Source organism: Lathamus discolor, chromosome 4 (assembly GCF_037157495.1).
Source record: "Lathamus discolor isolate bLatDis1 chromosome 4, bLatDis1.hap1, whole genome shotgun sequence".
Taxonomy (NCBI): domain Eukaryota; kingdom Metazoa; phylum Chordata; class Aves; order Psittaciformes; family Psittacidae; genus Lathamus; species Lathamus discolor.
Window position 1 is genome coordinate 61,894,664 of NC_088887.1, and position 26,776 is coordinate 61,921,439.

Here is a 26,776-nt window from a genome sequence, read left to right on the forward strand (position 1 = left end):
AGAAGACAAACAGCGTTCTGGGCTACATTAGCAAGTGTGTAGCCAGCAGGTCCAGGGAAGTGTTTCTCCTCATCTCTTCAGCACTGGTGGAAATGTGTGTTTCCAGGGCAGTCTCTCCAGTTCTGGGTTCCCCAGTGTAGGAAGGACACAGAAGTTCTGGATCAAGTTCCGTAGAGGTCACCAACCTAGTCAGAGGCTGGAGCACTGGATATACAGGGAGAGTTTGCGAGCGCTGAGTCTATGCAGCCTGAGGAAGATATAGCACAGGAGAGACATTACGTCCTACAAGTGCCCAGTCAGAGGAGAGAGAGAACATGGAGACAGACACTTCTCAGAGGTGCACAGCAACAGGACAAGAAGGAACAGACACAAGCTGGAACATGGAAGCTCAGAATAGACAGTAGAAAGCCATTTCTTAACATGAGGCTGATCCAGTATTGCAACAGTGGTCCAGCTCTCTATTTTTGAAAGCTTTCAAGACTTGACTGAAACTTTGAACAACCTGATCTGATTAGCTCTGCCTTGATAAGGACTTTGACTAGATGACCTTCAGAGGTCCTTTCCAGCCTACAGTACTCTAAGTCTAACATTTGGGACCAGCTAGGGGTTGGCATCAAACACCTGAGGTTAAGGTGCTCTTGCTTGAATCTCTCCGGTGGCTTATCCCTTCAGACAAGAGGAATACCAGAGCAGAAAAAAGACATTGGTTCAAAACCCATGCACATTTCAAGACCTTTGACTTTTAAGCCTGGGAGCCCTGTAGGAAGGCATTTAACACAAGGGAGAAGAAAGAGGAAACCTGTGAGGGTTCAGGTACATGCATCTGATCAGCTCTATTATATAGGGATAACACAAGTACTCAGTGATAAAGGCAATATAATTCCTGTGGGCTGACAGCAAAATAAAGTAACTAAGTATTTTCTTGCTAATCCTGGACCAAGCATGGCCTCAGTTTTTAAAGGCTTATTTTCAGAGTCCATTTTGGAACATCCATCCAACCAAGACAGAAAAAGTGCTCTCCTGATGCAAAAGCTATTTTGCTTCTGCATGTCCATCCTGCTCTCAAACAGCAAGGGGAGTGCTAGAGCTTTCCAGAGGATGGCTGAAATATTTTCTGCTAAATTTGTTTGCTAAAATGATTACATCAATTTGCTTGAAGCTTGAGTAAAATAAAGAGAATTGGCCTGAGGGTGATACTTTACATACGTAGCTTCAGTTTGAGTAGCTGATCTCTAACATAGCTATAAGTAGCCAAAAAAGGTCTTATATAAAGTGGTATCCAGGAACCTGCATGAAAGGATACTGCTATTGGCCTTACCTATAATAGTGCACTGAGTTTATCAGTGAAAGCTGTGTAAGATAATACCAGTAATTATTAGCAATTGTCAGCTTTTACTTCACTAATTTAACAGTTTCCACATAAAACAGGATACATGTTTCTTATGGGAGACAAAGATTAAATCAAGCAGATTGCTAAATATACACTATAAAGAAAAGCAGGAGTCCTTACACAGCCGCAGGCTCTCTGATTAATTTAACTTTCATTACAAACAAAATTAAATTTGAGAAATAAACACAGAATTAGAGACACAATAAGCTAGAGGATTAAAAATTAAAATGCTATTACTCTGCCTTTCAGTGAACCTGTCCACAGGACTTGTTGGTAAAGCACTGCTCAAACACTTTGGGCAGACACTGTGCAGAAAGCAGGAAACACTGCAAGGGAAGGCACAGAAAAAGCTCTCATCCAGTGGATTGTCTTATCTCAAGAACACTTCAGAAAAGAAGTGTGCATCATAAATATAGAAAGTAAATATTTTCCCCTAATCTCACTTTAAACTGTATAAATGAATTTAAATCTCAAAGCAGGTAGTAACCATGGTCTTTTCTAGGAGATTTTTTAACACAAACCAGGTTATCAAAGAGAAGACACAAGAACCCAAAACTGAAAAGACTGCCAACAGCTGAGTGAGCCAAGATGTCGTTTTGCTTCAAGTATTCTCCTTTTCACCTTGGTTAATAATAGGTTGTTGTTGCTTTTTTTTTTTAACCTTCCTAGGTGTATTTGCTCTCTTCTACATCAGCAACAAGTTCCGAACATATCCCTTCACTTTCAAAGACCAACTCATTATTTCCTACAGTGGCCTTCGAGGAGCCAGCAGCTTCTCTCTTGCATTCTTACTTCCAGTGAATCTCTTCCCAAGAAAAAAATTGTTCATTACCGCTACTCTTGTAGTTATATATTTCACTGTGTTCATCCAAGTAAGTGTATTTCTTAATGGATTGCTTTAATGTAATAGGGGTGACTGAAAGCTTCATAGTGAAGATTGCATTGCATTTCCTCTTAAATCATATTTTATGGCCAGATTTAGAACTGCAATGTGTAATTACTCTTTCAGGGCTTTCTGGTTATTATTAAATAACTTTTTGAGAAGGTTGGCATTGAAAACCTGTATTTTCAAGGAAAGGAGCATTTTGTGTCCAAAATCTCTTATGTTCACTGCAGATGTGCTTCCTAATGCTTCCAAACAAAGAAGCATTTCGACTTTACACTTCAGCACAGAATTATTATCTGTTAGCAGTGTACCTCAAACTGAACAGAAAACAGTATGCCTGTTCTATGAAGGATTTTGATTTTTTTCCTTTTATCTTCATTCATCTTGGTGACCAAATGGGAACATTTAAAAAGCCTTTGTAAAAGAATATTGAAAAATGAAAAGAATAATTCAGATTTCTAAGAATAGCTGGCTACTGCAGATGTTTGGGCTGTTCTGCTTGGCTTACACTGCTATATCTGGAAGAACTGGATCTTCTGGAAGTCTTGCATCCCATGTTGTGTATTTTCCTGTACCCAAATCTCTGATAATCTAGGGCGCCAATGGGGCACTATGCACTTGTGGTTAGATTCCACCAGAATGTTTCAGAAAGAAAAAAAAGATTTGTTTCTGTTTCCCCTTTTAAAATGCTATTCAGTAGCAGTGCATTAAAGAACTGGAAAGAGCTGAAAATAATGTTGAAGTTAAAGAAAACACCTGAAGTATTTAATTCTGAGCATGCCGAAGTAAGAGATTTCAAGATTGTAAGAACTTCACAAAGATAACGTTTTCTTTCAAGTGAGCGCTATTTTGAAGGCTGGCAAGGAGTTAAAACATGTCAATAAATACAATCTTGATTACAAAAACACTGGTGCATAATTTTTTAAAAGTTTTTAAGTTTTAAAGCTCTTTTGTAGCTCTCCATACAATTAATATGTCTAATACACAGCTTTCCTAATTGCTTAAAATGAAATCTTTTTGCTTTCCTTCTGTTTTTTTTCCTAAAGGATAATTAACATTTCAACTCATTGTTCCAAATGCAGGGAGTCACAATAGGACCACTGGTCAGATATCTAGATGTGAAAAAGACCAACAAAAAGGAGTCTATCAATGAAGAGATTCATGTGAGAGTAAGTCTTTTATATCAGTAGCTGGTATCCTAAAAAGAAGAGAAAGGGTATTCCAAAAGAGCTGGACAGATGGAGGCATTTGGTAGCACTGGCATTTGGTGAATTTGGAGACTGAATGCTTTTATCAAGATTTGGAGGAAAACCGTAGGCATAATTTTCTAAACTATATTTCATTCATATTTATAGTAACTATCATATTATAATATTATACCACAAGTGTCATGGTGTAGCAGGACCCTTACTTCTTGACACTTGTGACCATGACAGAAACATGAAGGCCACATTTACAAAATGCACTCACCATCCTTCCCAGCTAGATTTGTCAAACACCTTGTTGCCATCTTTTGACTGTTTCTGGGTACACACTGATCCCTTAAAAGTCTTTAATAAAGTTTTATTGAACTGAAATGAGTTGAACCATTGGTCTGCAAATTTAGTTTCAAGTTATTCTGAGTAATGGTCTTCTCCCCTCTCAAACATTTACTTTAGCTCCCTAATTAACATTATAAGAAATTACAGAAAGCTGCTTAAACTGACTTAACAGTACGCAGCTGTACATGGTTTCATTTTCATTCTCACAATAGGGAATATATTTGAAATTAACAGAAACACTGTGCCTTAAAATTACACACATGCAGAGGTATTAGAATTAGAGCATCTCAACTGGTTTGAATTTGAAGTACATTTAATTCTTATTATTTCAACCCTTACACTTAAGCTTGAAATGAATTTATGTTTAAAAGCACCCCTTGTAACAGTATGTATGTATGCATTTGCTATATTTCTGTCTGTTTCTGTAATGCTAGGAACACACAAAAGATGACTGAAAATCCTGCTAGTTATCTGTGATGAACTTGTGAGTCTCATGACAATTTTCAAAAGTCTCAGAGGACTTGTCAGACAAGGCAAAGTTAAGGTGTGTGGTACCTGGCCCTGTGCCCCTCTCAGGGAGATCACACATGCGGAAGGGAAACTGGATAGACAGAACCAAGAATTTAGGTTTTGGTCTCAGTAAACACAGAGGACCAGGCAATTTGGACGCTCAGTATCATCTTCCTTTACTTGGGCCTATATGTTGCTGAGTGATGGTGAGATGATAGCAGACTGACAGACTTGCCTCCATCAAAATATTGCCCCTGCAGCCAAGCATAAGAGCTGCCACAATGGTATCTTTGCCTTGATTTCTAGAGAAATGTAGATGCTTTTAGAATTAACTCACACCCTCCAATAAAAAAATCTCAGATCCTGTCAACAATTACATATTTGAGGTAACATTATTTTACCGTAATGGCCACATAAATTTTTCCATGTTTGTTTCTCTAGTTGATGGATCATTTGAAGGCTGGTATTGAAGACATATGTGGACACTGGAGTCATTATCAGCTGAGAGATAAGTAAGCATCTCTTACTGCAGCCTACTGTAATAAAATAACATATCTATCATGTAAAATACAATAGGTTAATAGAATAAGAAATCAATCTTGTGCCCCGTGAAGCTAAAATAGCATGAAAATATTGGAGACACGTGCAATATCTCTTTTTAAAAAGTGAACTCCTGAATGAGCATTATCTCTTGGAAGTGAAGTGCTCACATATTGCCTGCTAAATTACTTCTGCACAAATAAGCAGAAAATAAGCCTTCTGAAAGAAAAGCATAGCATGGGAACTCATTCTGCACACATCAGCCTGTGCACATAGATTTGGCATAAATCTTAGATCCATGGCAGAGCTCCTTTAGGTCTGGATTTAGAACAGAAGCTACATAAGGTGTCAGTCCTTCAGTGACTTTTGCTGTAAGCTTCTGAAGCAAATATAACCCTGTCTTAGTGAGTACAGATTCAATAACAGTTACCTGTCCTTACCAGACTTCACATTCAGTAATACTTAAAATAAGAGTACTGAAGGGAATGGTTAAATTTAGATATTGGGTAGCATAAGCAGATACTCTCAAGCTAGTCTTAACTCAGAAACACAGGACCTGCCTTGTGTTTTCTAGGAACAGGATGAAGTGATTTTTACAAAGCTTGGCACTGTCCAGGAGTGATGGGCCTGCCATTCTGAGCTGCTTTTCCCTTTACCTTTTCCTTAAGGGAGCACTGTGAACACGCTGGCCATCATTGTAGCATGTGAAGGGAAGTGTGGGAGACACTAATCTTCCTTTCACAGAGACATCATGATGTTGTGGGCTAAAAGTTATTCCTAGTTATCCTAGTTATGCCTAGAGCTCTGTGCTGGATTCCTCTGTCTCACTTTTCAGCACTGGACCCCAGTAATCAGCAGAGGGGTCTGTTGGGACTCCATTTATGACTGGCTCTCTCCCTGTGGAAGTCAAGAATTAAAAGTGGGAAGAAGGTGGCTAGTTTGCATCTGGTTCTTGTCCCAGTGAGGAGTAAGCATGTAATATGCTAGGGCACATACCTGGACACAGAAGCTAAAATGTCCTTTTGTCTCTCACAGTACAGATCGAGCTTTAGGACATCTGCTGGGATCACACTGTGCAGTCAATAAGATAAACAAATACCAGTTGGAACAGTAATTCCATTGGAATAGCTGCATTTACTCACGACTGTGAGAAAATGTTATCCCCTTCTCTCACACCTACCCAACAGCTGTGAAGAGAGTATTTTGTCTAAACTAGCCATAAAAACGGAATTTCAGTTCAGGGACAGATTCAAAAAAACACTGTGTATATGAAGGCATTTAATGGAAGAAGATTGTATTAAAAGGTAATTCCCTAGATGTTTCTACTCAGCTTTAAAGAGGGCTAGCATACGTGTATCAGAATTAATTACTTAGGTGATGACACTCCAGGAGGCTTTCTGTAACATAGAAGAACATAAAGAAGAACAGAGGTCCCAGTGGAAATGTTTGTGTACCTATCTCTGCTATTATGTATAAAAACTAGCCTTTGTTAAGAAAAAAATGTATAAACTCTCTAGTGTTTTCCATAGCATTGTGGACCACATTACCTTGCTGTGGTAAACTGTAGCTTTGAAAGAAACGTATAAGAAGATCCGCTGCTGTTCTATTAAATGCCTGCCTGAAAGCACATACCTGTTCCAAAGCCACACACAACATATTCACATTCAAATTTTGCCACACATTAGTGATATTTTACAATCTGCAGCATGCAAGCACATAGTATTTTGTGGGCCATTCAATCTCTCTGGTATTCAGAATACAAAGAACTGTATTTTCTCTGCTGTAATTGTCAGGAGACAAAATTATCAGCAACATAATGGACCCAAACTACTGTAACTGCTGGGCCATTTAAAGCCTCATTGGTGGCTGGCTGAATAGGCCAGGATTGCTGTAGGAGCAGCTGCTGCTGTTATGCCCTACCAGAATACAACATTTGTACAAAAGCGGGGAGACTGTCCATATTCTTTTCCAACAAATGTGGCGGTGTTACATGCAAACACGCACCCAGCCTCTTTTTGCTCTGATTGCAGCTTGTTTCTTTTCTTTTGTCTGGTGGGCTTTGCAATCTCTGTGGACCAGCAGAACATGCCAAATGTCCCTCTAAAGGTCTCCACTCACTAGGCCTTCAGGAGTCCACAGGTGCCTCCAATTTGGATTCAGCTTCCACCACTGAATTATATATGTGTGCATTTGAATGAAAGTCAGCTTGTGCCCCAAAAATACCCCCCCCCCATTTCATTTTTCGACACTTTCATCTTAATATCTATCTCTTTTGCAGATTTAAGAAGATTGATAATAAGTATTTGAAGAAAATCTTAATTCGGGAACACCAGCCCAAATCCAGCATTGTGTCATTGTATAAAAAGATGGAGATAAAACTGGCCATTGAGATGGCTGAGAGTAGCATGAAACTTTCAGAAACACCTGCAGCTTCTTCACAGTGAGTACTGACTTCCTGATCCCTTTTTAGCGTAGGTGCAGGAAGGACGGTGACAAAAATGAGGAAATACCCAAGGTATTTTATGCCTTAATCAGAAATATATAGCGAAAAAAATATAGTTACTAAAAGAGAAGTTGCTGTTTTGTGCTGATAATTTGGTGTTCATCATATTTGCACTTTGGCTTTTTATTTGCAGAGTGAAAATTAAAACCAGGGACATTTTTTCTGTTTCTCTTTAATGATGGGCAGTTCTGAAGAGGAATCATGAGTCAGGTGCAGAAGCTGCTTTGCTGCTTTACATCACAGCAGTGGTTCAAGGTGGCTGTATTTGTCACCAGCTGGCCAGTGGGTTTTGGTCATCAGTGGTAGGTGATGAGAGACCTGCAGGAGAGCTTGGAGCCAGCTCCCAACTGTATTATTCCTATCTCAGATTTTTGTTAAAAGCAGATTGCCTTGTAACATTTGCAATTATTCAGTTGCAAAACTTCAGTTTGCAGTCCTTCAAACTGTCTTGTCCTATTTTGGAAATTCCTTGCAAAATTTGTCCAATTAAATCCTGAGGACAGTCCTGCAGAGAAAGACTTGGGGGTACTAGCGGATTAAAAGCTGGATATGTACCCGGCAACATAAACTCGCAGCCCATAAAGTCAACCATACATATCCTAGGCTGCATCAAAAGAAGCATGATCAGTAGGCCAAGGTAGGTGATTCTGCCCCTCTACTCTGCTCTGATGGGACCACAGCTAGAGTACTATGTTCAGCTCTGGGGCACTCAGAACAGGAAAGACATGGACCTGTTGGAGAGCATCCACAAAAATGATCAGAGAAATGGAGCACTGTCCTGTGAGGAAAGGCTGAGAGAGTTGGGGTTGTTCAGCCTGGAGAAGAGAAGGCTCTGGGGAGACCTGACTGTGGCCTTCCAATACCTAAAGCAAGCTTGTAAGAAAGATGGGAACAGAGATTTAATAGGCCATGTAGCAATAGAACAGGAGGTAATAGTTTTAAACTCAAAGAGGGTAGATTTAGACTAGATATAAGGAAGATATTTTTTTTTGAGGGTGGTGAAACACTGGGGAAAGTTGCCTAGAGATGTGGTAGATGCACCATCCTTGGAAACATTCAAGGTCAGGCTGGATGGGGTTCTGAGCAACCTGATCTAGTTGAAGATGTCCCTGCAGATTAAAACTTGGCATCTAACAGATGTTCTTTGCTGAACAGTTGGTATTAAAAAGATTGTTTGTCTGTCAGGCTCCTTTCTGTCTGCTGTATTCCCTTAACTGTTCTGAGCCAAGACAAAATGTGCAAGTTTGTTAGACAATCTATGGCAATCAAACCATATTTCTCTTATTTTCTTGAGTGAAAGAGAAAATAAGACAAAATGCTTCAGTATAGTTCAGAAATTCTCTCCTGAGCTGAGAATTTAGATTGAAAAATATTCTATGATAAAGAGCTGATAATGATAGACTAATTTTTGCTGTCTCTACTCTGGCTGTAATTGAATTTTGCTGTGCATCACCTCTGATGCACAGGTTTTCCTGCTGAGACAGCCCTTTTAAAACTGAAAACTTCAAAAGAAACAAGTGCAGCCTGTGGCAGAGAAGCATGATTCTTAAGGACTGTGAGAGTGTTCTAGGAGAATACATGTTTTCCCAGCTCTGTTCACTGATAGGTTTGAGCACTGGAAGAGACATGGTAGTGAGCTAGTTGTTGGATCTTCGGTCTGAGCCAATGCAGCAGTTCTTTTCATTCTCCTGACCCATGCGGTGAGCCTGCTTAAGACTAAAAGGTTTCTAAGTGCATTTGTAAATTGCTTGATAGTTATCAATGAAACAGCTTGTACCTAATGTCTCTGACTTCAGTGAGGATACACAAATCTGGCTGTAAGCAAGTGGAGATTTGAAATCAAATTCCAATGTATAGCATGTAAAACAATATTTGCAGTGCCAGGGCAGTGCCCTCTGGCACACTCTCTCACAGAGTAGTACTCTCTCACTAGCACTTTTGATCAGTTCTGCAACCTTTAGGCACATGAGGGGAAACGCTCTGCAACAATCAAAGTGGATCACCATCTTAGTGAATTAGAATTATTCTCAGAAATTGCATTCATGCTGGTGTAATTCCTGCAGGTGGAGAAGGTGTACAATATGCAGTGTTTCCAGTGGAGAAATTTGCCCATGGACTGCGCAACAAAGAATTCACATTTGAATGAAAATAGAGCATTTTGTCACAGTGTTTTGTAGAATGTAAGCCCTAGAAATAACAACAGAAATTGCAAAAGCAGTGCTGAGCAGATATTATCAAAACTGTTTGTACGGCTGTTTCTTGGAGGAAATATGCCCATTACACAGAGAGATGGCTTGATGCTTAGCTTACTTACTGCTGGCTTCATATTGCTGCAATACTGACTTTGGCAAGAGTAAATCTTAGAATGTATAAATACAGTGCAGGTCAAAATCAAGTGCCATGTTGTCATTTGTGGTGATGCAGTTCTGCAAGGACTGTGCCCTATGAATGTTACTTCCTTCACAGGACTAGTGAAGATTGGTGGAGACTTCACAAAGTTCAAGATTTTAGATATAACAGATACAAAATAATCTTACAAGGTTTGTGGAAGGCATTTTGTTTCCTCCATGAGTCAGCTGTCTACAGACGTAAAGAAGAGATACTGCCGTGGTACTCATTACAGAGAGACAGTCAGTTTTCATGGCGTACAATAATTTCTTTACTTTCTTCACAAGTACATTTCCTGTACTGTGTTTTGTTGTAACATGCTGGAATTTTCACTAAGAACAAAGAAATTGTTTCAATAAGGATTGCTTGGTGGGTTTGGTAACCTACCAAACCTGTTTGGGGCTTTTTTTTTTTTTTTTTTTTAAGTTCTCTTTAAATGCACTGTACATTGCAAAATGCAAAAGCAATCTGTTCCTCGCACCTGTGCATTGTAGGTTGATATTAAATTCCATGAAAATAGTGCATGTTTTCAATTTATGCTTCAGAACAATACAGACAATCTTCCAACTGTTTGTTCTCTTGCTATCCCAGCTCAGCTGAAATTCAGGGAATTCTAGTGTGAGGTGTCCCTGCCCATGGCAGGGGGGTTGGAACTAGATGATCTTGAGGTCCTTTCCAACCCTAACTATTCTATGATTCTATGATTTATTCTATTTAAGTTACTTTAAGAACGAAATTATGAGCCTTTAAATGACTGAAGTGGCCACTTCTGTGCTGGCGTATGGAAGGTCAGGTATGTAACTGGAAAGGTAAAGAGATGATCTGATGCCTTCCTAGCGGAGTTCTGCTTTCCCCTACTTAGCTGCTCTCCCCCATTTATTCCCAACTGTAAGGTATATGGACCCTGTGGAGATTTTCACTGAAGTGCAGACCAGAGAGACAATTAATCTGTATGATGTCAAAGCTGCTTGCATCAACTATGTCAGTTCAGTTTGCACGACACAAATGAGTAAAGCCTGCATTTTATAGACAACTACTCACTGGCAGGCTAGATTGCCATTAGTCCTCAGGGGCTGGGTCTGTGTTTGCTTTCCCAGGTGTACCTCGCATCTCTCTGTTGTCCAAAGAGACTGGTTTCCATGATGTGGGAAGTAGCATATATGGACTGTCCCACAGCCTGCAACACACCAGGTGCATTACACCTAAGCCTGGAAACTTGGTAGTATCCTTGGATCCTCTCAGTGTTATTCCTGAGAGCTGAAAGCAAGTGAAAACCCAACCAACCAATCAACCCACCCAGCTGGCCTGGAATTGGGTGGTGGTGTTGGGCTTTCTTCCCTGCTGGTAAATACCTAACTTTGTTGTGCTGTTGAGAATTGATAAATACCAATTAAACATTTGTTGGGAATGACTCATTAGGGCCAGGATAAGATTTCTGGTCTCAGAAAGTGAGTCCTATTCACTCACTTTGGCTTTTCAATAGCACAAAAACAGTGGTAATCTTGTTAAACTAGTGGCCATTTCAAATCCCAACCTTTTTCCTATGTTTACAGCATAAACTCATTTTAGTTTGAATCTATCTTCCTCTGTTTTAACTTTTGTTAAAAGTTTTTGATTTATTGCAGAGAGAGTAAAAAGTAAATGCACACAAAGCTTTGATGATACTGTACATTGATCATAATCCATCCTTTAACTGCACAGTTTTACAGATGACACTCTAAGGACATCACTTAACTGAGAACAAAGAGTTGAAATTTCATTTTTTTAAAAAAAGAAGTCAAGAAAGCAAATGGAGAAAGGAAAAAAAATAAAAACAAAACACAGAAACAAGAGGAACACAGACTGATTCATTCTGAATGATCACTATCTAATTCCCTTTGTTTTCTTGGGAACTGAGCTGTATGCTACTCTCACACATACCGATCTATTTAGCAGAACCCTCACAGTAGCCCTCCTCCATTGTTTTGGTAGTGAAAAAGCCAGGCACCTAAAAGTGACTTGAGCTTCTTGTGACAGTTTGTTAAAAATACAAAGATGACTATCTTTTAGGTAGTTCTTTCATTTGAAATGGAGATTCAGGCTCAGTAGCAAGGAAACCCTACATGTTCCCCTCACCACAGGGTGGGTGTCTTGTGCTCTTTCATCAGCATGGGTTTTAGTTCTTCAGTATCCACTGCACTTTCTCAAATGAGTTAAAACAAGTAGGTCTGCAGGGCCCAGACTGCTAGACCGTGCTGAAGAATGTATTCAGACAGAGGAGGAAACTTGCAGTGCCTTCCTGAATGTACTGCTGGTTGTTGCCCAATCTAATCCTTAAATACAAACTTCCTCACGAAGCTTCAAGGAAAAAAGGAAAAAAAAAAAAGAAAAAAGAGAGTTTCTGCTACCAGCTGTATGAAGGTTTAGGGCCCATTCTGACTACCCAGTATACTGATAAAACCCAGGACAGAGCAAAATATGACATTTTTTATTAATCTTTGAGAGATTTTGTGGTGTCACTGGTCACGAAGAGGCTGAAGAGTCTTGTGTTCTGGTACTAAAAACAGATCATGAATGTGAATAGTATTTAATCAACTCACTAATGTAATATTTAAACTCCTCTTTTATTTACAGGAATGGTAGAAATCGGTGTGTGGGTAGGCTCTCCCACGCAGAAATGAAGGCCATGAGAGACGTCTTGGCACATAATCTATACCAAGTGCGACAAAGGGTGTGTAAATGACCTGCTATCGCTCACTGTTTGCAGACTGAATGCTCTTGTTTGCCCTCCCCATATCACAGCCACGGTGGGTGGTAGCACCAGGACCAGCCCTGGGGTCAACGCTGGTGGGAGATGTGAGCCCAGTGCCCTGAGGTGCTCCGACCCTAGAGCTGCCCAGGGAAGGGAAGGAGGGGAAGAAGCCCTGGCTTGAGGCACATTCCTGGGTGTAGAGAGAGAAAGCGAGTTTTCTCCATCAGCTGGAGACCCTGGCAACAACATGGAAAGCCAGGAAAATCTGTGACTGGGCTGTAGAGGTCAGGCTTTCCTCACTACACAGCTACCCGTGACTCAGGAACCACCATCTCCAGGCGGCCAAACACTCTGTCCCCACGGCATGCAGGGCCTGTGCAGTGGATGGCTAAGCTGGACCAATGCTGGGCAACCGGCTACTGATGCTGATCAGCCAGCTACCTGATACCCGGCGATGAGTGCAGGCTCTTGTGTGGGGTGGTGGGCTGGGGAGTGGCCAGCAGCAGTGAAGATCCACCCTGTGGAGGTGGATGGACCAGCAGTGGTAAATACTGCATAGCTCAAAGACAGCTGAGAGGCTGGTAAATCCTCCATCTGTATGGGACCAACAGCTTAACCTCGCCACAGGAGAAGAAAGGGGAAAAAATAAATAAACATTTCACCTCCTCTGGAGCTTTGCTTTACACATTTGGGGTTTTTTTCCCCCATAAAATGAGGGTGATAATAACTCAGCAGGCACTTGTTTTGCAGAAATTTGTACTGCCTCTGATGCAGCCAAGTGAATATTGAGTTAGTGAGAGATATTGAGATACTGGACCAGGTCAAGAGAAGGGCAATGAAGCTGATGAAGGGTCTGGAGCATAAGTCTTATGAGCAGCGGCTGAGGGAACTGGGGTTGTTTAGTCTGGAGAAGAGAAGGCTCGAGGAGGGACCTTATCCCTAATCTACAGCTACCTGAATGAAGGATGTAGCAATGCGGAAGTCAGTCTCTTCTGTCACATAACAAGTGCTAGGACGAGAGATAATGACCTCAAGCTGTGCCAGAGGAGGTTTAGATTGGATATTAGGCAAAATTTCTTCACAGAGAGGGCGACGAAGCACTGGAACAGGCTGCCCAGGGAAGTGGTGGAGTCACTGTCCCTGGAATTGTTCGAAAAATGTGTAGATGAGGCCTTTAGTGGTATAGTTTAGTGGTGGACTTGACAGTCCTGGGGTAATGTTGGACTTGATGATCTTGAAGGTCTTTTCCAGCCTACTTGGTTCTATATCTACTTAATCCAATATTGAGCCCAGAATATAGAACTGAGTGCTCTCCTACAGCAATGAGTGGTACAAGATATTTTACATTAACCTCGAAATTATGCAGATAAACACCTCTAACTTGTGTAACACATATTTAAGAGAAAATTCTAGGCCCTGCTCTTTTAAGTGTTCTATTATTAGTATGATATTCATTCTTAATATTGTTTGATTTGCCACAGCTTATTACCTTTATGATATTAATTTCTTATCTTACCAGCAATAATTTGCATATATAGCTGTCTCTTAGATTACTGAAATGAAATCTCTCAAAAATCAATTATAGCAATAACTGTTTGCACCGGTCACTTCCTATGTGGTATTGAGAACTGTGTGCTTTTGGATACGAATGATAGGAAGGAAAACAATACTACTTTCAATATTTCACTTTCCACTCCGAAGGCCTGATAAGGTCTGGCTCCCCAGACCAATTTTACAAGGAGCTTTGCAGGTGTGACAGAGATCAGATTTTGCTTTTTAAGAAGGCTTAATTTTTCTCTTTAAGACAGATAAATATTTCCCTCATTTCACCTGATGCATGCAATAAATTAAAAAGCTTGTCCTAAAACATGCTCTGTTTTAGGGTGATATTAAGGTGTAGTTTGTCCAGGTATGGAAGGAAAATCAGTCTGTGTATCTTATTCTGGAGATGTACTCTTCTTAACTTAGTCTTTTGCTCCTGGGCACATCTGCAACCTGCTACTGGCCCAGTAATATTAGTACTAAGGCTCAAAGGCTTGTTAATCAGCTATCTCTGTCTTGGGACCTGTCTCAGATCTGTAGCTCCCAACTGTGTGACAAGAAAAAGGATGACAAAGGGAGAACAAGCCCAGAGATGTTAATAACCTTGTGTGGGTAGGTATATGTTTCTAGTGCACTTCAAACAGTCAGGAGTCTATGAGAGATGGCATCAAAATGAAGTCCTTGAGGTCTAAGACATACAGCTGTTCTTGTGTTTCCTCCTATCTTGATCTCCAGCAGTGAATTTAGTACGAGGCTGCATTTTTTCATGTGATGCCAAAGAGATCTATGGTGAGTCTATGGCCCCATGATCAATCAGATTGAACAAGGTTTTTAACATTGGAAGAACAAAGAAAATCAGCTGGGTGATTTTCTGTTTCAGGCACCAGCATACAATCGACACAACCTGCCTACCAGTGCAAACGAGAAACAAGCCCAAGAAATCCTCATCCGTCGGCAGCACAGCCTGAGGCAGAGTTGTAGGAAAGGAAACAGCTTACCTTGGGGTAGACCGGTACCTGTTGCATATACTACTGTTTATGTGAAAAATGCCTCTGCTTCTCTGTAAATAAGGAAACAGACACCCATTTTTTATGCTTTTTGTAATAATTAAAATGGATACTTTCCCTAGTGTCCTTAGCATGTTGACAGCAACATATTAATGTACTACCTCTATGCATTGGTCAGAGATCAGCTACTATGGCTGTCAGTAGTAAAATAATGTAATTTGCATTGTTTTGGTATGTGCAAAACAATATAATCACAAAAAGCCAGATGCAAAGCCCTTGACACCTTGCACTGGCTGTTGGCTCTTGATCAGTAAGATTTGTCTGACCAAAGGTAGTCATTGGATAGCATAGACATTTAAAGCTGAGTTGATCACAGTGAGGGAAGAGAAATTAGTTCTTGCTGGGTATATTAACTTTATTTAAAGTTATCACATGAAATAGGAAAGGTGAATCTTAGAAGAACATATTTCTCTCTGCTGACTGTAAAAAAACCTCATAGGGCTATTACATTAGACACTGACATTTTTCACTGGCGTTGACACTGAGTTCAACCATCCAAGCCAAGCATTGTTCTTATTCATTCCTCTCTAAATTGGGCTTTAAAAGTGCAGAGGCACAAAAGAAAAATCATATAGCCATCCCTCTTTACCTTCTCACCAAAGAGGTGCAAATGGCAGACACAATCACAGGCAATGAACACAATTCTGTCTCATATGCAGGTTAACACCGCAGAAGTACGCTACCTCTCCTTGCCTCAGGGCCCCAGACAGCGCACAAGACAAAAAGCCAGACATGTTACTTTTACAGGTAATGGAAATGCTTTCCTCTGTATCCTACTCCAGCACTGAAAGAAACTTGGCCAGTTGCTCAGTGGATTTATCAGTACCAAATAAGGACTCTCAGGGAAGTCCCTGGCCTCTTTAAATGAGCTACACCCTTTTCTCCTTTCTTTTTGATCTGTGTTGTTTACATGGTCATTACTGCAGCAGTTTCTATCTCATCCCAGCACCGCCCAGGTTTCTCTTCCCTGTAGCAGGCTCCTGGATACCCTGTTCTCCCCTTACATCATACACAGGGACTAGTTCATTGTGGTTGGTATAGATTGTGTGGTTGTCTTACCCTGCCCATGGGGCTCATCAGCCCCGTGATGGATTCAGGCACGGGCTCAGGCTCTTTTCTCTGACTGGAGTACTGGGGGCTCTTCTCCTTGTGCCTCAAGGCTCCTCCATGTGGAGATCAGCCTCTAATCACATAACCCAGAAAAAACTCCTGGCAGAGTCTGTCCCCAAGTAGCTGGTCTCTTCTCCCCCTTTCCCAGCTTATTCTCTATGAACATTTCTGTAGTAATACTGGAATTACTGGCTAAAGTTATCAGACAGTCTCATCATATGTACACAGTAAAATGCAGACCCATCCTCAGCTGCACTCTCAAGTAAGAAGTCAGAAGTTAGGGATGGAGCAACATTGAATTGTTTAAGGAAACACAGCAAAACGATGTCACAGAAAATACAGAATTTAAGACACTTGAATATTCATCATTGTCTCTGTCTGTATCTCCCTGACTCCTTTCTGAATTTACTTGTGTGAACCTTTACTTGTGTGAACCTGAGAGGCATTTGTGTTCCTTAGAAATATTCCTTTTCATTTCTAGTAAAATTAGCTTTAGAGATTGAAACCATGCGTTTAATCTTTGTATTTATATCAAAAACTCGGACAACAAGGTTTGTTTCCTGCAGGTGCAAAACTTTTTTCTTCCCTTTCTGTTTTACTACGAAAGAGATGAAAACAGGAGATCTGTGAGGGCAACCATCTTCCTGGGGCTGGGCACTCACACATGGTGGTAGCAGAACAAAAACTCAGAGGATCTGTTCAGAAGAGAAAATAAAATTACTCATGGGGAATTTTTTCTTTTTTCCTTTTTCATGCAATTGATTGATTTCAGTTCTGTTTGTCAGGAAGCCATGGTGGGGGATATATGCCTTCCTAAAGATTCAAATTGTTCTACAGAGCAGCCTCAGACCTAAAAGCATTTCAGATATTTTCAAGTGACCAAATCCTTCTATATCAGACAGGCATATTATTTCAGTGGGGAGAGAGCTAAATCCTGAAACAGTGAATGAAAGTACTTTTTTATTAATACATAGGCCTGAATTTGAGCACTACCTTATGATCTATCCAAATAGATCATATCCAAAGAGGCTTCTTGGTTCAGCTTCTGGCCCCATCCAAAGTTGGTTGTGTAGCATTCACCTTACTTTAAATTGTCTGCAGCAGGAGGAAGCCACCCTAAACTCCTCTCATAAATTGTGTTAGGATGAAATAAACTGCACTTGGAAATTGAGAAGATAAATGTAAGGAATGTAGGAAATTAGAATGACAACCTCGTATATATGCATATGCATCTACAGAGATAAATGCTACCTCTTCTGTCTATGCCTGGAAGCCCTCCTGGACCAAGCATCCTCTAGCAAGCTTAGTTTAGCTCTTATTTATAGCATGTGCAGAAAGTTTAGTAACTAAAACATGAGAAACAATAGATCCTTAAACCACATATCAGCTCCTTCTGCTACTCATACAAATGAATTATTTCTTTGACAATGTATATAATTCTTACTTGGCGGCAGTAATGCTCCCAAAAGGCTAAGTATGAAGGGCTAAAGCCCTTCGCATCTGAGACAACCTATTTTACTGCTTATGGTGTGGTATGCCCACATGGCCTACGAGAAGTAGGTTCTGCTGTTAAACCAGTCTATGCCCGTTTTGTAGAGGTATGTGCTGGTGCATGCATTCTTACTTTGCAACAACTGTGAAGTAAACGTTAGTTTAAAACAATGTAATAGTTATTAAACTGCAATAACTTAACAACTTTTGAATATGTGACTAAGGCCATATATATGTGCTTTAACTGCAGCAGTGTATAGTTTAATTTTACTATTAATAGACCTTTGTGTTTATCTCCCAATGCTTCCTAATTTGTTAAAAGCTGTTTCTTAAATTAACTACAGGTGGCTTTAAGAAGAGTGAAAATGTTCTACGAACTCAACAGAATGAGAAAAACAGTTACTGGCCTACGGCAGGCAAATTTTTATTGTGTACTTGTGGCAAAGCAAGCTGGTAGGAGCAGGTCTGACACACCCAATGTAATCAAAGCACCCTAGAGTCATACTCCTGGTTTCAGGTGAAACTGTTTTCTTACCAGTTGTTAATCACAGATAACTGGTCAACCTGATTTTCAATGCCACTGTAGTTGTCTCTATCACTTTTTTTTCTCTTTTGCTGTGGGTTTCAAAATGCTTTTCAACCATGGTACCAGGTATACTTGCGAAACTTGTAGAAAATTGAAAGCTACATAAAAGAGCACTCTTGCCCTGAGAAGGCATTGAGCAGCTCTGTCAGGCATTAAAAGATAGCTGAATGTGCTTACTTGTTGCGGTTTCAGGGTAGAGGCAAGATCAATAAAATCTTTTGAACATCAGCTTTGGGATAAAAATAATATTTAGGGTTATTCTTAGTTCTCTATATAATAATTATTTAAAATACTGCAGTTCCAGGGTTTAAAACCATAATGCTGTATTGTATTGCGTATCCTTTAACTGTCCTTGCCAATACCATGGTGTTTCTCTATTCTCTTCTTCAAAATATGAATTATTTGGCTATTTTCCTTCAGATCACCACAGAAGTGGCTCTGATGCTGCATTCCCAGTAATGTTCAGACCCCAGCCCCGACTATGGCCACTTGAAGCAAAGCACCACCAGGAAGAGCTGATTCCAATGGCACATTTGGATAGACGAGGACACCCATCCAATCCATCAGGTCGAAGAGGAAATTCAATCAGGCAGCATTGTTTCACCAGAGCAGAAAATCTAGCTCTAATGCCAAAGTCTCAATTCTCTGTGGGAGAAGTAAAGGGATATGAGTCAGAAGAAGAGACAGTAAAAATGGCACCAGCCAAGCCATTAGACATATGAGGAGCACAGAAGAGCAATGTTTGCATCTCTAGGGCTCTCTGTGCACTGCTCCAGAGAAAATAACAAAGCTGCTTTATGAACCAAACCACAATTTTCCTTTTGGGACTAGTGCACTTGTTCTCATATCACTTTCAAATGCTGTATCAAGGTACTTAGTGGCTCAGAGAAGACTCAAATTCTTACATGTTTCTGTCAAGCTTTCTTTCCAACAAAACATTGCAGGAAAGAAGAACGTGACCTTTGTAGGGGTTTAGACATGGATTTAAATGACAATAGTTGGACACATGCAATGCTATGGGTGGAAGCTAATATTGCCTTTGTTCTGCACTATGGCCTGCATCCAGAAGAAAGAAACACTGAAGGACATACTTGGCACATGAGTGCCAAGATTGGTAACTTCAACTTGCTTAGAGCTTTTGACCTCAGAGTAGCTGAGATTTTCCAGGAAAAAGTTAAAAAACAGAAATGCATTTTTAGACACCTAAATGTCACTGAAGATGTCTAAACAAGTACTTGAGTAGAAAGGATTTTTAGCGGACATTTTCAGCACCACCAGAGGAAAAAAATAAAACCCTTTTTCCCCCTTTTTCTCATGTTTGCAGCTTTTGTGTTTAGCAGGCCATAATGCATGCACTGAAATTGTACAAAGCGTTATGAAACTTAAGTTCTGTTTGCATTTCCTTATTGTGCCAGAGAAATGATACAACTTCCTTTTATGAAAGCAATTATTACAAGCGGGTAAGATTTGGCTTTTGTACCGACACTGAATAATCAATGAAATACAGTTCTGTACCTGAAAATCAACAAATAAACCCAGCTTCACCAAAAGAGGAAGTACCTTGCCAGACCTCAATCTTATAGCAAGTTACGTTGACATTTTACAAATCTGTATGAAAACATTATTTTAAGAAAAAGAGTTATCATATAAAATCAGGTCTTAAATTGAAATGTGAGTCACCCACTTGCTGCATGAAATTTAATGAGGCCAAAATTAGTGCCCATGTGATGTGGTCCTTAGGGCATAGAGGTGATGCAGGCTCATGGAGTGAGGTGATGGAGGTCTGGGACCTGCTGCTGCCCTACAGAGTTAGGAGGGGGTGGGATCTCCAAAACTGGCTGCTGGGTGATGTGGACTGGAGGCAGTCCCTGGAGACAGCAATGAAAAGCAAGTGGAAATCCTAGAGGAAGGTGAAGAAGGGATAGTGTCTCATCTTCAAAGGGAGTTCAGGAGACAGATTAAACAGAGGAATTACTGTCAGCTGCAAATTCAGCATTTCCTCTTTAAGAAGATTTAATCAACAGGTGGTGTAGGGGAGCTGAACAGATACAAACTGTGTGAAATGAGGAAGGTTAATTGGATATCTGGAGTGGCATGGAAAGGGACTAGACATACATGACGGAAAAGAAGACTGTGCAATTTGGTCAGGGTGTGTTTGGCAGGCATGCTTAAAATTGACTCCTAAATTCTTTATTAAATATAAAAGTCATGGAGCATTCATATAATCACCCATTGTAAGTAAGGAGCATAGCATTCAATTCCTAATGATCATATATACCAGAACTAGAGAAGAATAATTAAGTCTTGCTAAAATACAAATAAATATACAAGTACAAAAAATTCAAATACCAGTGCACAGCTGGAGTCAAATCTCCCTCTTGGCTCGTTCCTAATCTTTCCTTTGATGAAATCAGTGATCCAGGTCTTCAGAGAGTGTAACGCCATAGAGCATCTAGAAGTTAATAGAGCTATTCCAGCTTCTGTAGTCTGGTCCCCAAACTCGTAAAGTCTATTTTTAGTTTTCTTTCCCAGCAATTAGAAAATAGGAGTGGAAGAAAATTTCCTCCTATGCAATTAGTTGCTGTTAATGGTTTTGCTGGTCATCAGCCAAGAAGAAATGCTGCAGATGCCTGTATAAAATATGTTCCAAAATATAAAGTTGCACTGTTTGTTTGTTTTCATGGGTGTTTCATACTTGTAGACAAAAGAGTTCTTAGAGAAGCACATTATGTTTTAGATTCCAATAGCTACAGTAATGGTTCACTACAAGTAACTTACTCATGCCTAGAAAGTGAAGAATTATTATTTGAAATCCAGAGAGAAAATAGCAACTTGGGTAATTAAGTCTATTTCCTTGGGATGGGGGGATAGGGCAGGACAGGTGAGTTTCAAGAAGGAATAATAATGAGTAGCCTGTACCTTCCACAGTAGACAAAATGGGAGATACACTTGACAAGAACTTGCTAACCAATGAGAAAAATAACACAATAATAAGAACAGTCATAATGAGAAAATATTTTCACAGTAAAAGCAACAATGGTCAAACAGTATTTGCAGAGTTATAAGGGTCAACAGTATATTGTGAGCAACCGACAATACCTTCATATTTATTGCACGGTGTGATTAACTGTTAGATCCTGTTGTTCTTGCTGCAGCTGTTACTCTTCAACTAATATTCCAGACAAGTAGGAACTTGTAGTTGAAGAAGGATCTCTTTCTCAGAGATCTTATCATGAAGGATGCAGCAGTGAGAGGAGTGCCAGCAATCAGGACACAATAGCAGCTACCCTAGGGAGTGCCCAAACTGTGACCTCCAGAAATACCAGTTAACAGATTGCACTGAGAGACAGCATTGCCATGGTTCCTTCTCCAGGGGGAATGGTGCCCACTGGGAATGTCTGCAACTGCATAGTCAGGGAAACAACACGGTGGCTGCATAGTAAAGCAGGACAGAGAGGGATGCTATGAAGGACCTAAAAGCAGTTTGTGAGTTGCACTAGGGGAGGATAGCAGTGAAGGAGTGCAGAAGCAGGGGGGATAATTTGCCTCAGAGCATGACTCAGAACTCAAGTCGATGGAGCAGTCATGTGTGTATCAAAGCCAGAAAGGAGAAGTTGTAACAGGTGGAAAAGAGCAAATGCCCCGGCAAGAGCTCTAGATGGACTGATTTACTGCTCTGTGTGTGGGAAAGAAAGTAGGCCAACTTAAAAGACCAAAGTAAGTTCAGACGTGTTCAGAGCAGTTAAGGAAGGTTGTATGAGATTCAGAAAAGTAGGCTAGAGTTTCAGGCTGGAGAAGCTGGTAGAGAAGTAACGACCATGTTCAGTGTAAGAAGGGTGGTTTAATCCATATTTAAGAGACAAGTAGAGAAAGAGGACCAGTGATATCTGCAGGGGAAATAATCAGATTGCCAGAAAAACATGACTTTTAAGAAAGAGAAGATGGAAATAATTGTGAAATAATTCTTATTTTTTTGCAAGTATGTTGCTTTTGCGGACTGACACTTTCAAGGTTTTTTCTGAAGCCATTAGACCCTGAAAACTCATGTTTTATTGTCAGGTATACAGGAAAACCGCTATTTAAAAGCCTGTGGGAGACTCTGGAAAATATAACAAATATTTCCAACCTTCCTTTCCTTATAGAAACTTTTTGTAAATTTCTACCTACGTGTATGGATAAACCACAAACATTAAAAATGGAAAACCAGATTACCTTATCTTTATATTTTGTTTGCTTTTTAGGTAGGACAATTACGTTTCTTGTTTCACCAAACTCACTGTACTTAAGAACCTTAAAATTAGAGGTGTAAGGTAACATGAGTAACGCTCTGATTCAGTTAAGAGGACTGGAAATCTATTGAGCTAAGTTGCCTAATTTATTTCCTTTTGAGAATCTGCCTCAATGTTAATCACAGTGAAACTCCTTTTTCTTTCCTGCTTTGGTTTTGTAGGTGTGAAATTTCAGACGTTAATATCAGTTATTGTTTATTTCTAGTCCACCCTTCCTCTTGGAAAAATTCAAGTTTCTACTGCGTTTCAAGCTCTGATTTTCAGATTTCTTTCTTTGGCAGGGCAGACTGCAGCCACACCAATACTAAATGGCTGGTCAGGAGACTCTCAAACAGAATATTATCCCTGACTTTTTTTTTTTACTGTCCTTACAAGGAGCAAGCTAGGAAAAAAGAAGTATCTGTCAAGAATAGATGCACTGAGCTGGGGGCACAAGTATTAGTCATTTCCAATGCTTTTATACATGCAGACACAGACAGCTGCTCAATGCTTTTTTCTATTTTATTCTGCTAAATTCAAAATTATCATGAAACCAGCTTGAAGTTAAACTGTTTATTTGGGTTTTTTGCTGGCATGTATGTTAGGTGTTAATCTATACTCATTATTTGGTACAGGGCCTAACACCATTTGCTTCTTGTATCTACTGTATTAGCAGCAGTGATAAGGGGTGAAAACAGTGAGTAATGCACAAATGTCAAAATAAAAGGGCTCTTTTTTTTTAAGATATCTTGGAATAAAACAGAAAGCCCTCTAGCTAGCTTTGTACATGCCTTTAGTTAAGGGTAAATTCCCATTACAGAAGCTTAGGTGAGAAAACAATAGATAAATGGAAGCCAGCTGCAGAAATAGCTTCAATATTACATGAAGGGAAGGTAAATGACCACTCTTGTTGTCAAAAGTTTAATGTCCAGGTAGATACCAGTGATGAGAGGTGTTCCTCAGGGGCTGGTGTTTGGGTTAGCAGCATTTAACATTGTTTAAAATCTTTGTCAGTGACATGGACAGTGGGATTGAGTGCGCCCGCAGCAAGTTTGCAGATGACACCACGCTGTGTGGTTCGGTTGATACGCTGGAGGGAAGGAATGCTATTCAGACAGACCTCGACATGCTTGAGAGGTGGGCCAATGTGAACCCCATGAAGCTCAACAAGGACAAGTGCAAGGTTTTTCAGAGGGGTCAGAACAACCCCAAGCACCCTTACAGGCTAGGCAGAGAAAGGATTGAGAGCAGCCCTGAGGAGAAGGCCTTGGGAGTGTTGGTTGATGAGAAGCTCGATGTGACACAGCAGTGTGCACTTGCAGCCCAGAAAGCCAACTGTATCCTGGGCTGCATCAACAGGAGCGCGGCCAGCAGGTCGAAGGAGGTGATCCTGACCCTCTACTTGGCACTTATGACACCCTGCCTGCAGTACTGTGTTCAGCCCTGGGTCCCCAACATAAGAAGGAGGTAAACCTGTTGGAGCAGGTCCAGAGGAAGGCCACAGAGATGATCAGAGTGCTGAAGCACTTCTCCTGTGGAGACAGGCTGAGAGAGTTGGGCTTGTTCAGCCTGTAGAAGAGAAGGCTTAGAGGGAGACCTTAGAGCAGCCTTCCAATACCTAAAAAGGGGCCTACAGGGAATCTGAAGATGGACTTTTTGCAACAGCATGTAGGATAGGACAAGGGGTGACGGGTTTAAACTGAAAGAGGGTAGATTTAGGTTAGACATTAGGAAGAATTTCTTTACTGTGAGGGTGGTGAAGCCCCGGCACAGGTTGCCCAGAGAAGCTGTGGCTGCCCCATCCCTGGCAGTACTCAAAGCCAGGTTGTACAAGACTTTGAGCAACTTGATTTAGTGAAAGGTGTCCTTGCCTGTGGCAGGGGGTAGGAACTAGATGATCCTTAAGGTTGCTTCCAACCCAAACCATTCTATGAATATATGAATATTAGTAATACTTGTAGTGGTGCACGGTGTCTTCCAGGTGCTGCGTGAACACAAGTAACAGAAAGCTCAGAGTAAGGGCATCCTGTGAGTTATGCCAATGCTAAATCCCCACGTGAAAGGTGGGGAAACTTGCACAAAGCAAATGAGCTGTGTGTAAACATAACACAGGAACAGTGCCAGGAACTGAACATGAGACCCTGCTCCCTTGACCCCAAGTCTACCTTTACTTCCCTTAGGCTTTCTGGTGGCTGAAACCTGCAGAAAGGAATAAAAGAACAGACTGAAACTGTTCATTCAGTTCTCACCACAAAAAAAGGAACAATCCAGACAGATATTATATTCTTTCTGTGCTGCTTCAAGCCAGGCATAATGACCTGCTCTTTACAAACACTCCTAAAAGACATCATAAAATTTTAGAATCATGGAATAGTTAGGGTTGGAAATAACCTTGAGATCATCTAGTTCCAACCTCCCTGCCATGGGCAGGGACACCTCACACTAAACCATGTCACCCAAGGCTCTGTCCAACCTGGCCTTGGACACCGCCAGGGATGGAGCATTCAAAACCTCCTTGGGCAACCCATTCCAGTGCCTCACCACCCTCACAGTAAAGAACTTCCTCCTTATATCCAATCTAAACTTCCCCTGTTTAAGTTTTAACCCGTTACCCCTTGTTTTATCACTACAGTCCCTAAAGAAGAGTCTCTCCCCAACATCCTTATAGGCTCCCTTCAGATACTGGAAGGCTGCTATGAGGTCTCCACGCAGCCTTCTCTTCTCCAGGCTGAACAGCCCCAGCTTTCTCAGCCTATCTTCATACGGGAGGTGCTCCAGTCCCCTGATCATCCTCGTGGCCCTCCTCTGGACTTGTTCCAGCAGTTCCATGTCCTTTTTATGTTGAGGACACCAGAACTGCACACAATACTCCAGGTGAGGTCTCACAAGAGCAGAGTAGAGGGACAGGATCACCTCCTTCGACCTGCTGGTCACACTCCTTTTGATGCAGCCCAGGATACGGTTGGCTTTCTGGGCTGCGAGCGCACACTGAAGCCGGCTCATGTTCATTTTCTCATCGACCAGCACCCCCAAGTCCTTCTCCGCGGGGCTGCTCTGAATCTCTTCTCTGCCCAGTCTGTAGCTGTGCCTGGGATTGCTCTGACCCAGGTGTATTTTTTGCTGAATTTCTGTGAATATATGTAAGGTAAAAAAGATGTAATTCTTCACTCATTTTTCCTCAACACATTCACCGTTGTGCCTTTCAAAAACCAGCATAATGTTCTGCATGTTTTGCATAGTTACATAAACTTGGTAACATTGAAAGGGCTTGTAAGAAGTGAATATGCCATAACAAATACACTTTTTCCTTGGAGGCTAGAATCGAAAAACTCATGTAAGTTGCTGCTCCTACTGCATTTTGGTCCAATGAGGAAGGGAGGATGTAGGTGTTTAGCACAGGTGTTAGACCTAAGACAAATCTCTTGAGGCTAAAGAAACTCAGGGCTAAGTCATGCGCAGGTGCCTCAAGACATTTGAGTTGCCAGATTTAGCACAGGAGCCAAAGGAGCACACTGCTCCCTGGGTAAGTAGCCAGAGGCCAGGGAGGTCCCATGGGCACCTTCATGGCAGCTGGACTGCACCCCTGGGGCTGGTGTTGGTGGGGAGCTACAAAAGGCAGCCAATGGCACTTAGGGCATAAACCAGTTGGACACATGTGAATGGCTGTCTTGCAAGGATCTGATGAACAGTTCAGCCTCCACTGACTCCAGTGGGAGCTCAGCCATCTACCCCACATGCAGACACCTTCACAGTGAACATCTAAATGCAGTTTACTGAGTCTAAAGTGGATTCCACAGTCCTGATTCTTCAAGCAATTTTGGCATATATGAATGAAAAGCATCTTTCCAAAGACAACCATTATCACTGCTTTAGCTTTGAGGTTAATCTTCTTTTCCTTCTCAAGAAATTAAGCCATTTCTGCATGTACACATAAAAAGGTAACATATGTACTTTTTTAACAATGTCTAACTGTCTACAACTCCTATACTCTATTTCTGAAGACTTTCTGTCTCCAAACATATTTGGCTCAATCTCCTGTAATGGGTTTAGCAATAGAAATTTGCCAGGTTTACATTACTGGTGGCTCAAATGGACCCTTTGTCTTGAATTCCTCCTGATGATAAATATCCCAAAATCTTTCCCCATTATTTTCATAAGTATGCAAACATGGATTCAAATGAAAGTGATGAGTGCTGACAAATTTGTTAATCAAGTCTTAGCAA

The 26,776-nt window shown here is 40.9% G+C and overlaps 1 protein-coding gene across 5 annotated transcripts in view; it reads left to right on the forward strand.

The window, feature by feature from the left end:
• The window catches only part of SLC9A4 (solute carrier family 9 member A4), a 37,187-nt gene extending 14,694 nt beyond the window's left edge, over window positions 1-22,493 (forward strand). For 2 of the 5 annotated variants that reach the window (XM_065677760.1, XM_065677762.1), the window contains exons 5-12: window positions 2,060-2,262; window positions 3,359-3,445; window positions 4,769-4,839; window positions 7,146-7,307; window positions 12,372-12,468; window positions 14,912-15,043; window positions 15,758-15,845; window positions 18,706-22,493. In XM_065677760.1, the coding sequence (XP_065533832.1) occupies window positions 2,060-2,262; window positions 3,359-3,445; window positions 4,769-4,839; window positions 7,146-7,307; window positions 12,372-12,468; window positions 14,912-15,043; window positions 15,758-15,845; window positions 18,706-19,007 (1,142 nt within the window). In that variant the 3' untranslated portion in view covers window positions 19,008-22,493. Of the gene's footprint in view, window positions 1-2,059; window positions 2,263-3,358; window positions 3,446-4,768; window positions 4,840-7,145; window positions 7,308-12,371; window positions 12,469-14,911; window positions 15,044-15,757; window positions 15,846-18,043 lie in introns of those variants that run through there. The other 3 variants (XR_010612300.1, XM_065677761.1, XM_065677763.1) reach the window with 3 other exon arrangements.
• Window positions 22,494-26,776: the final 4,283 nt, after the last annotated feature.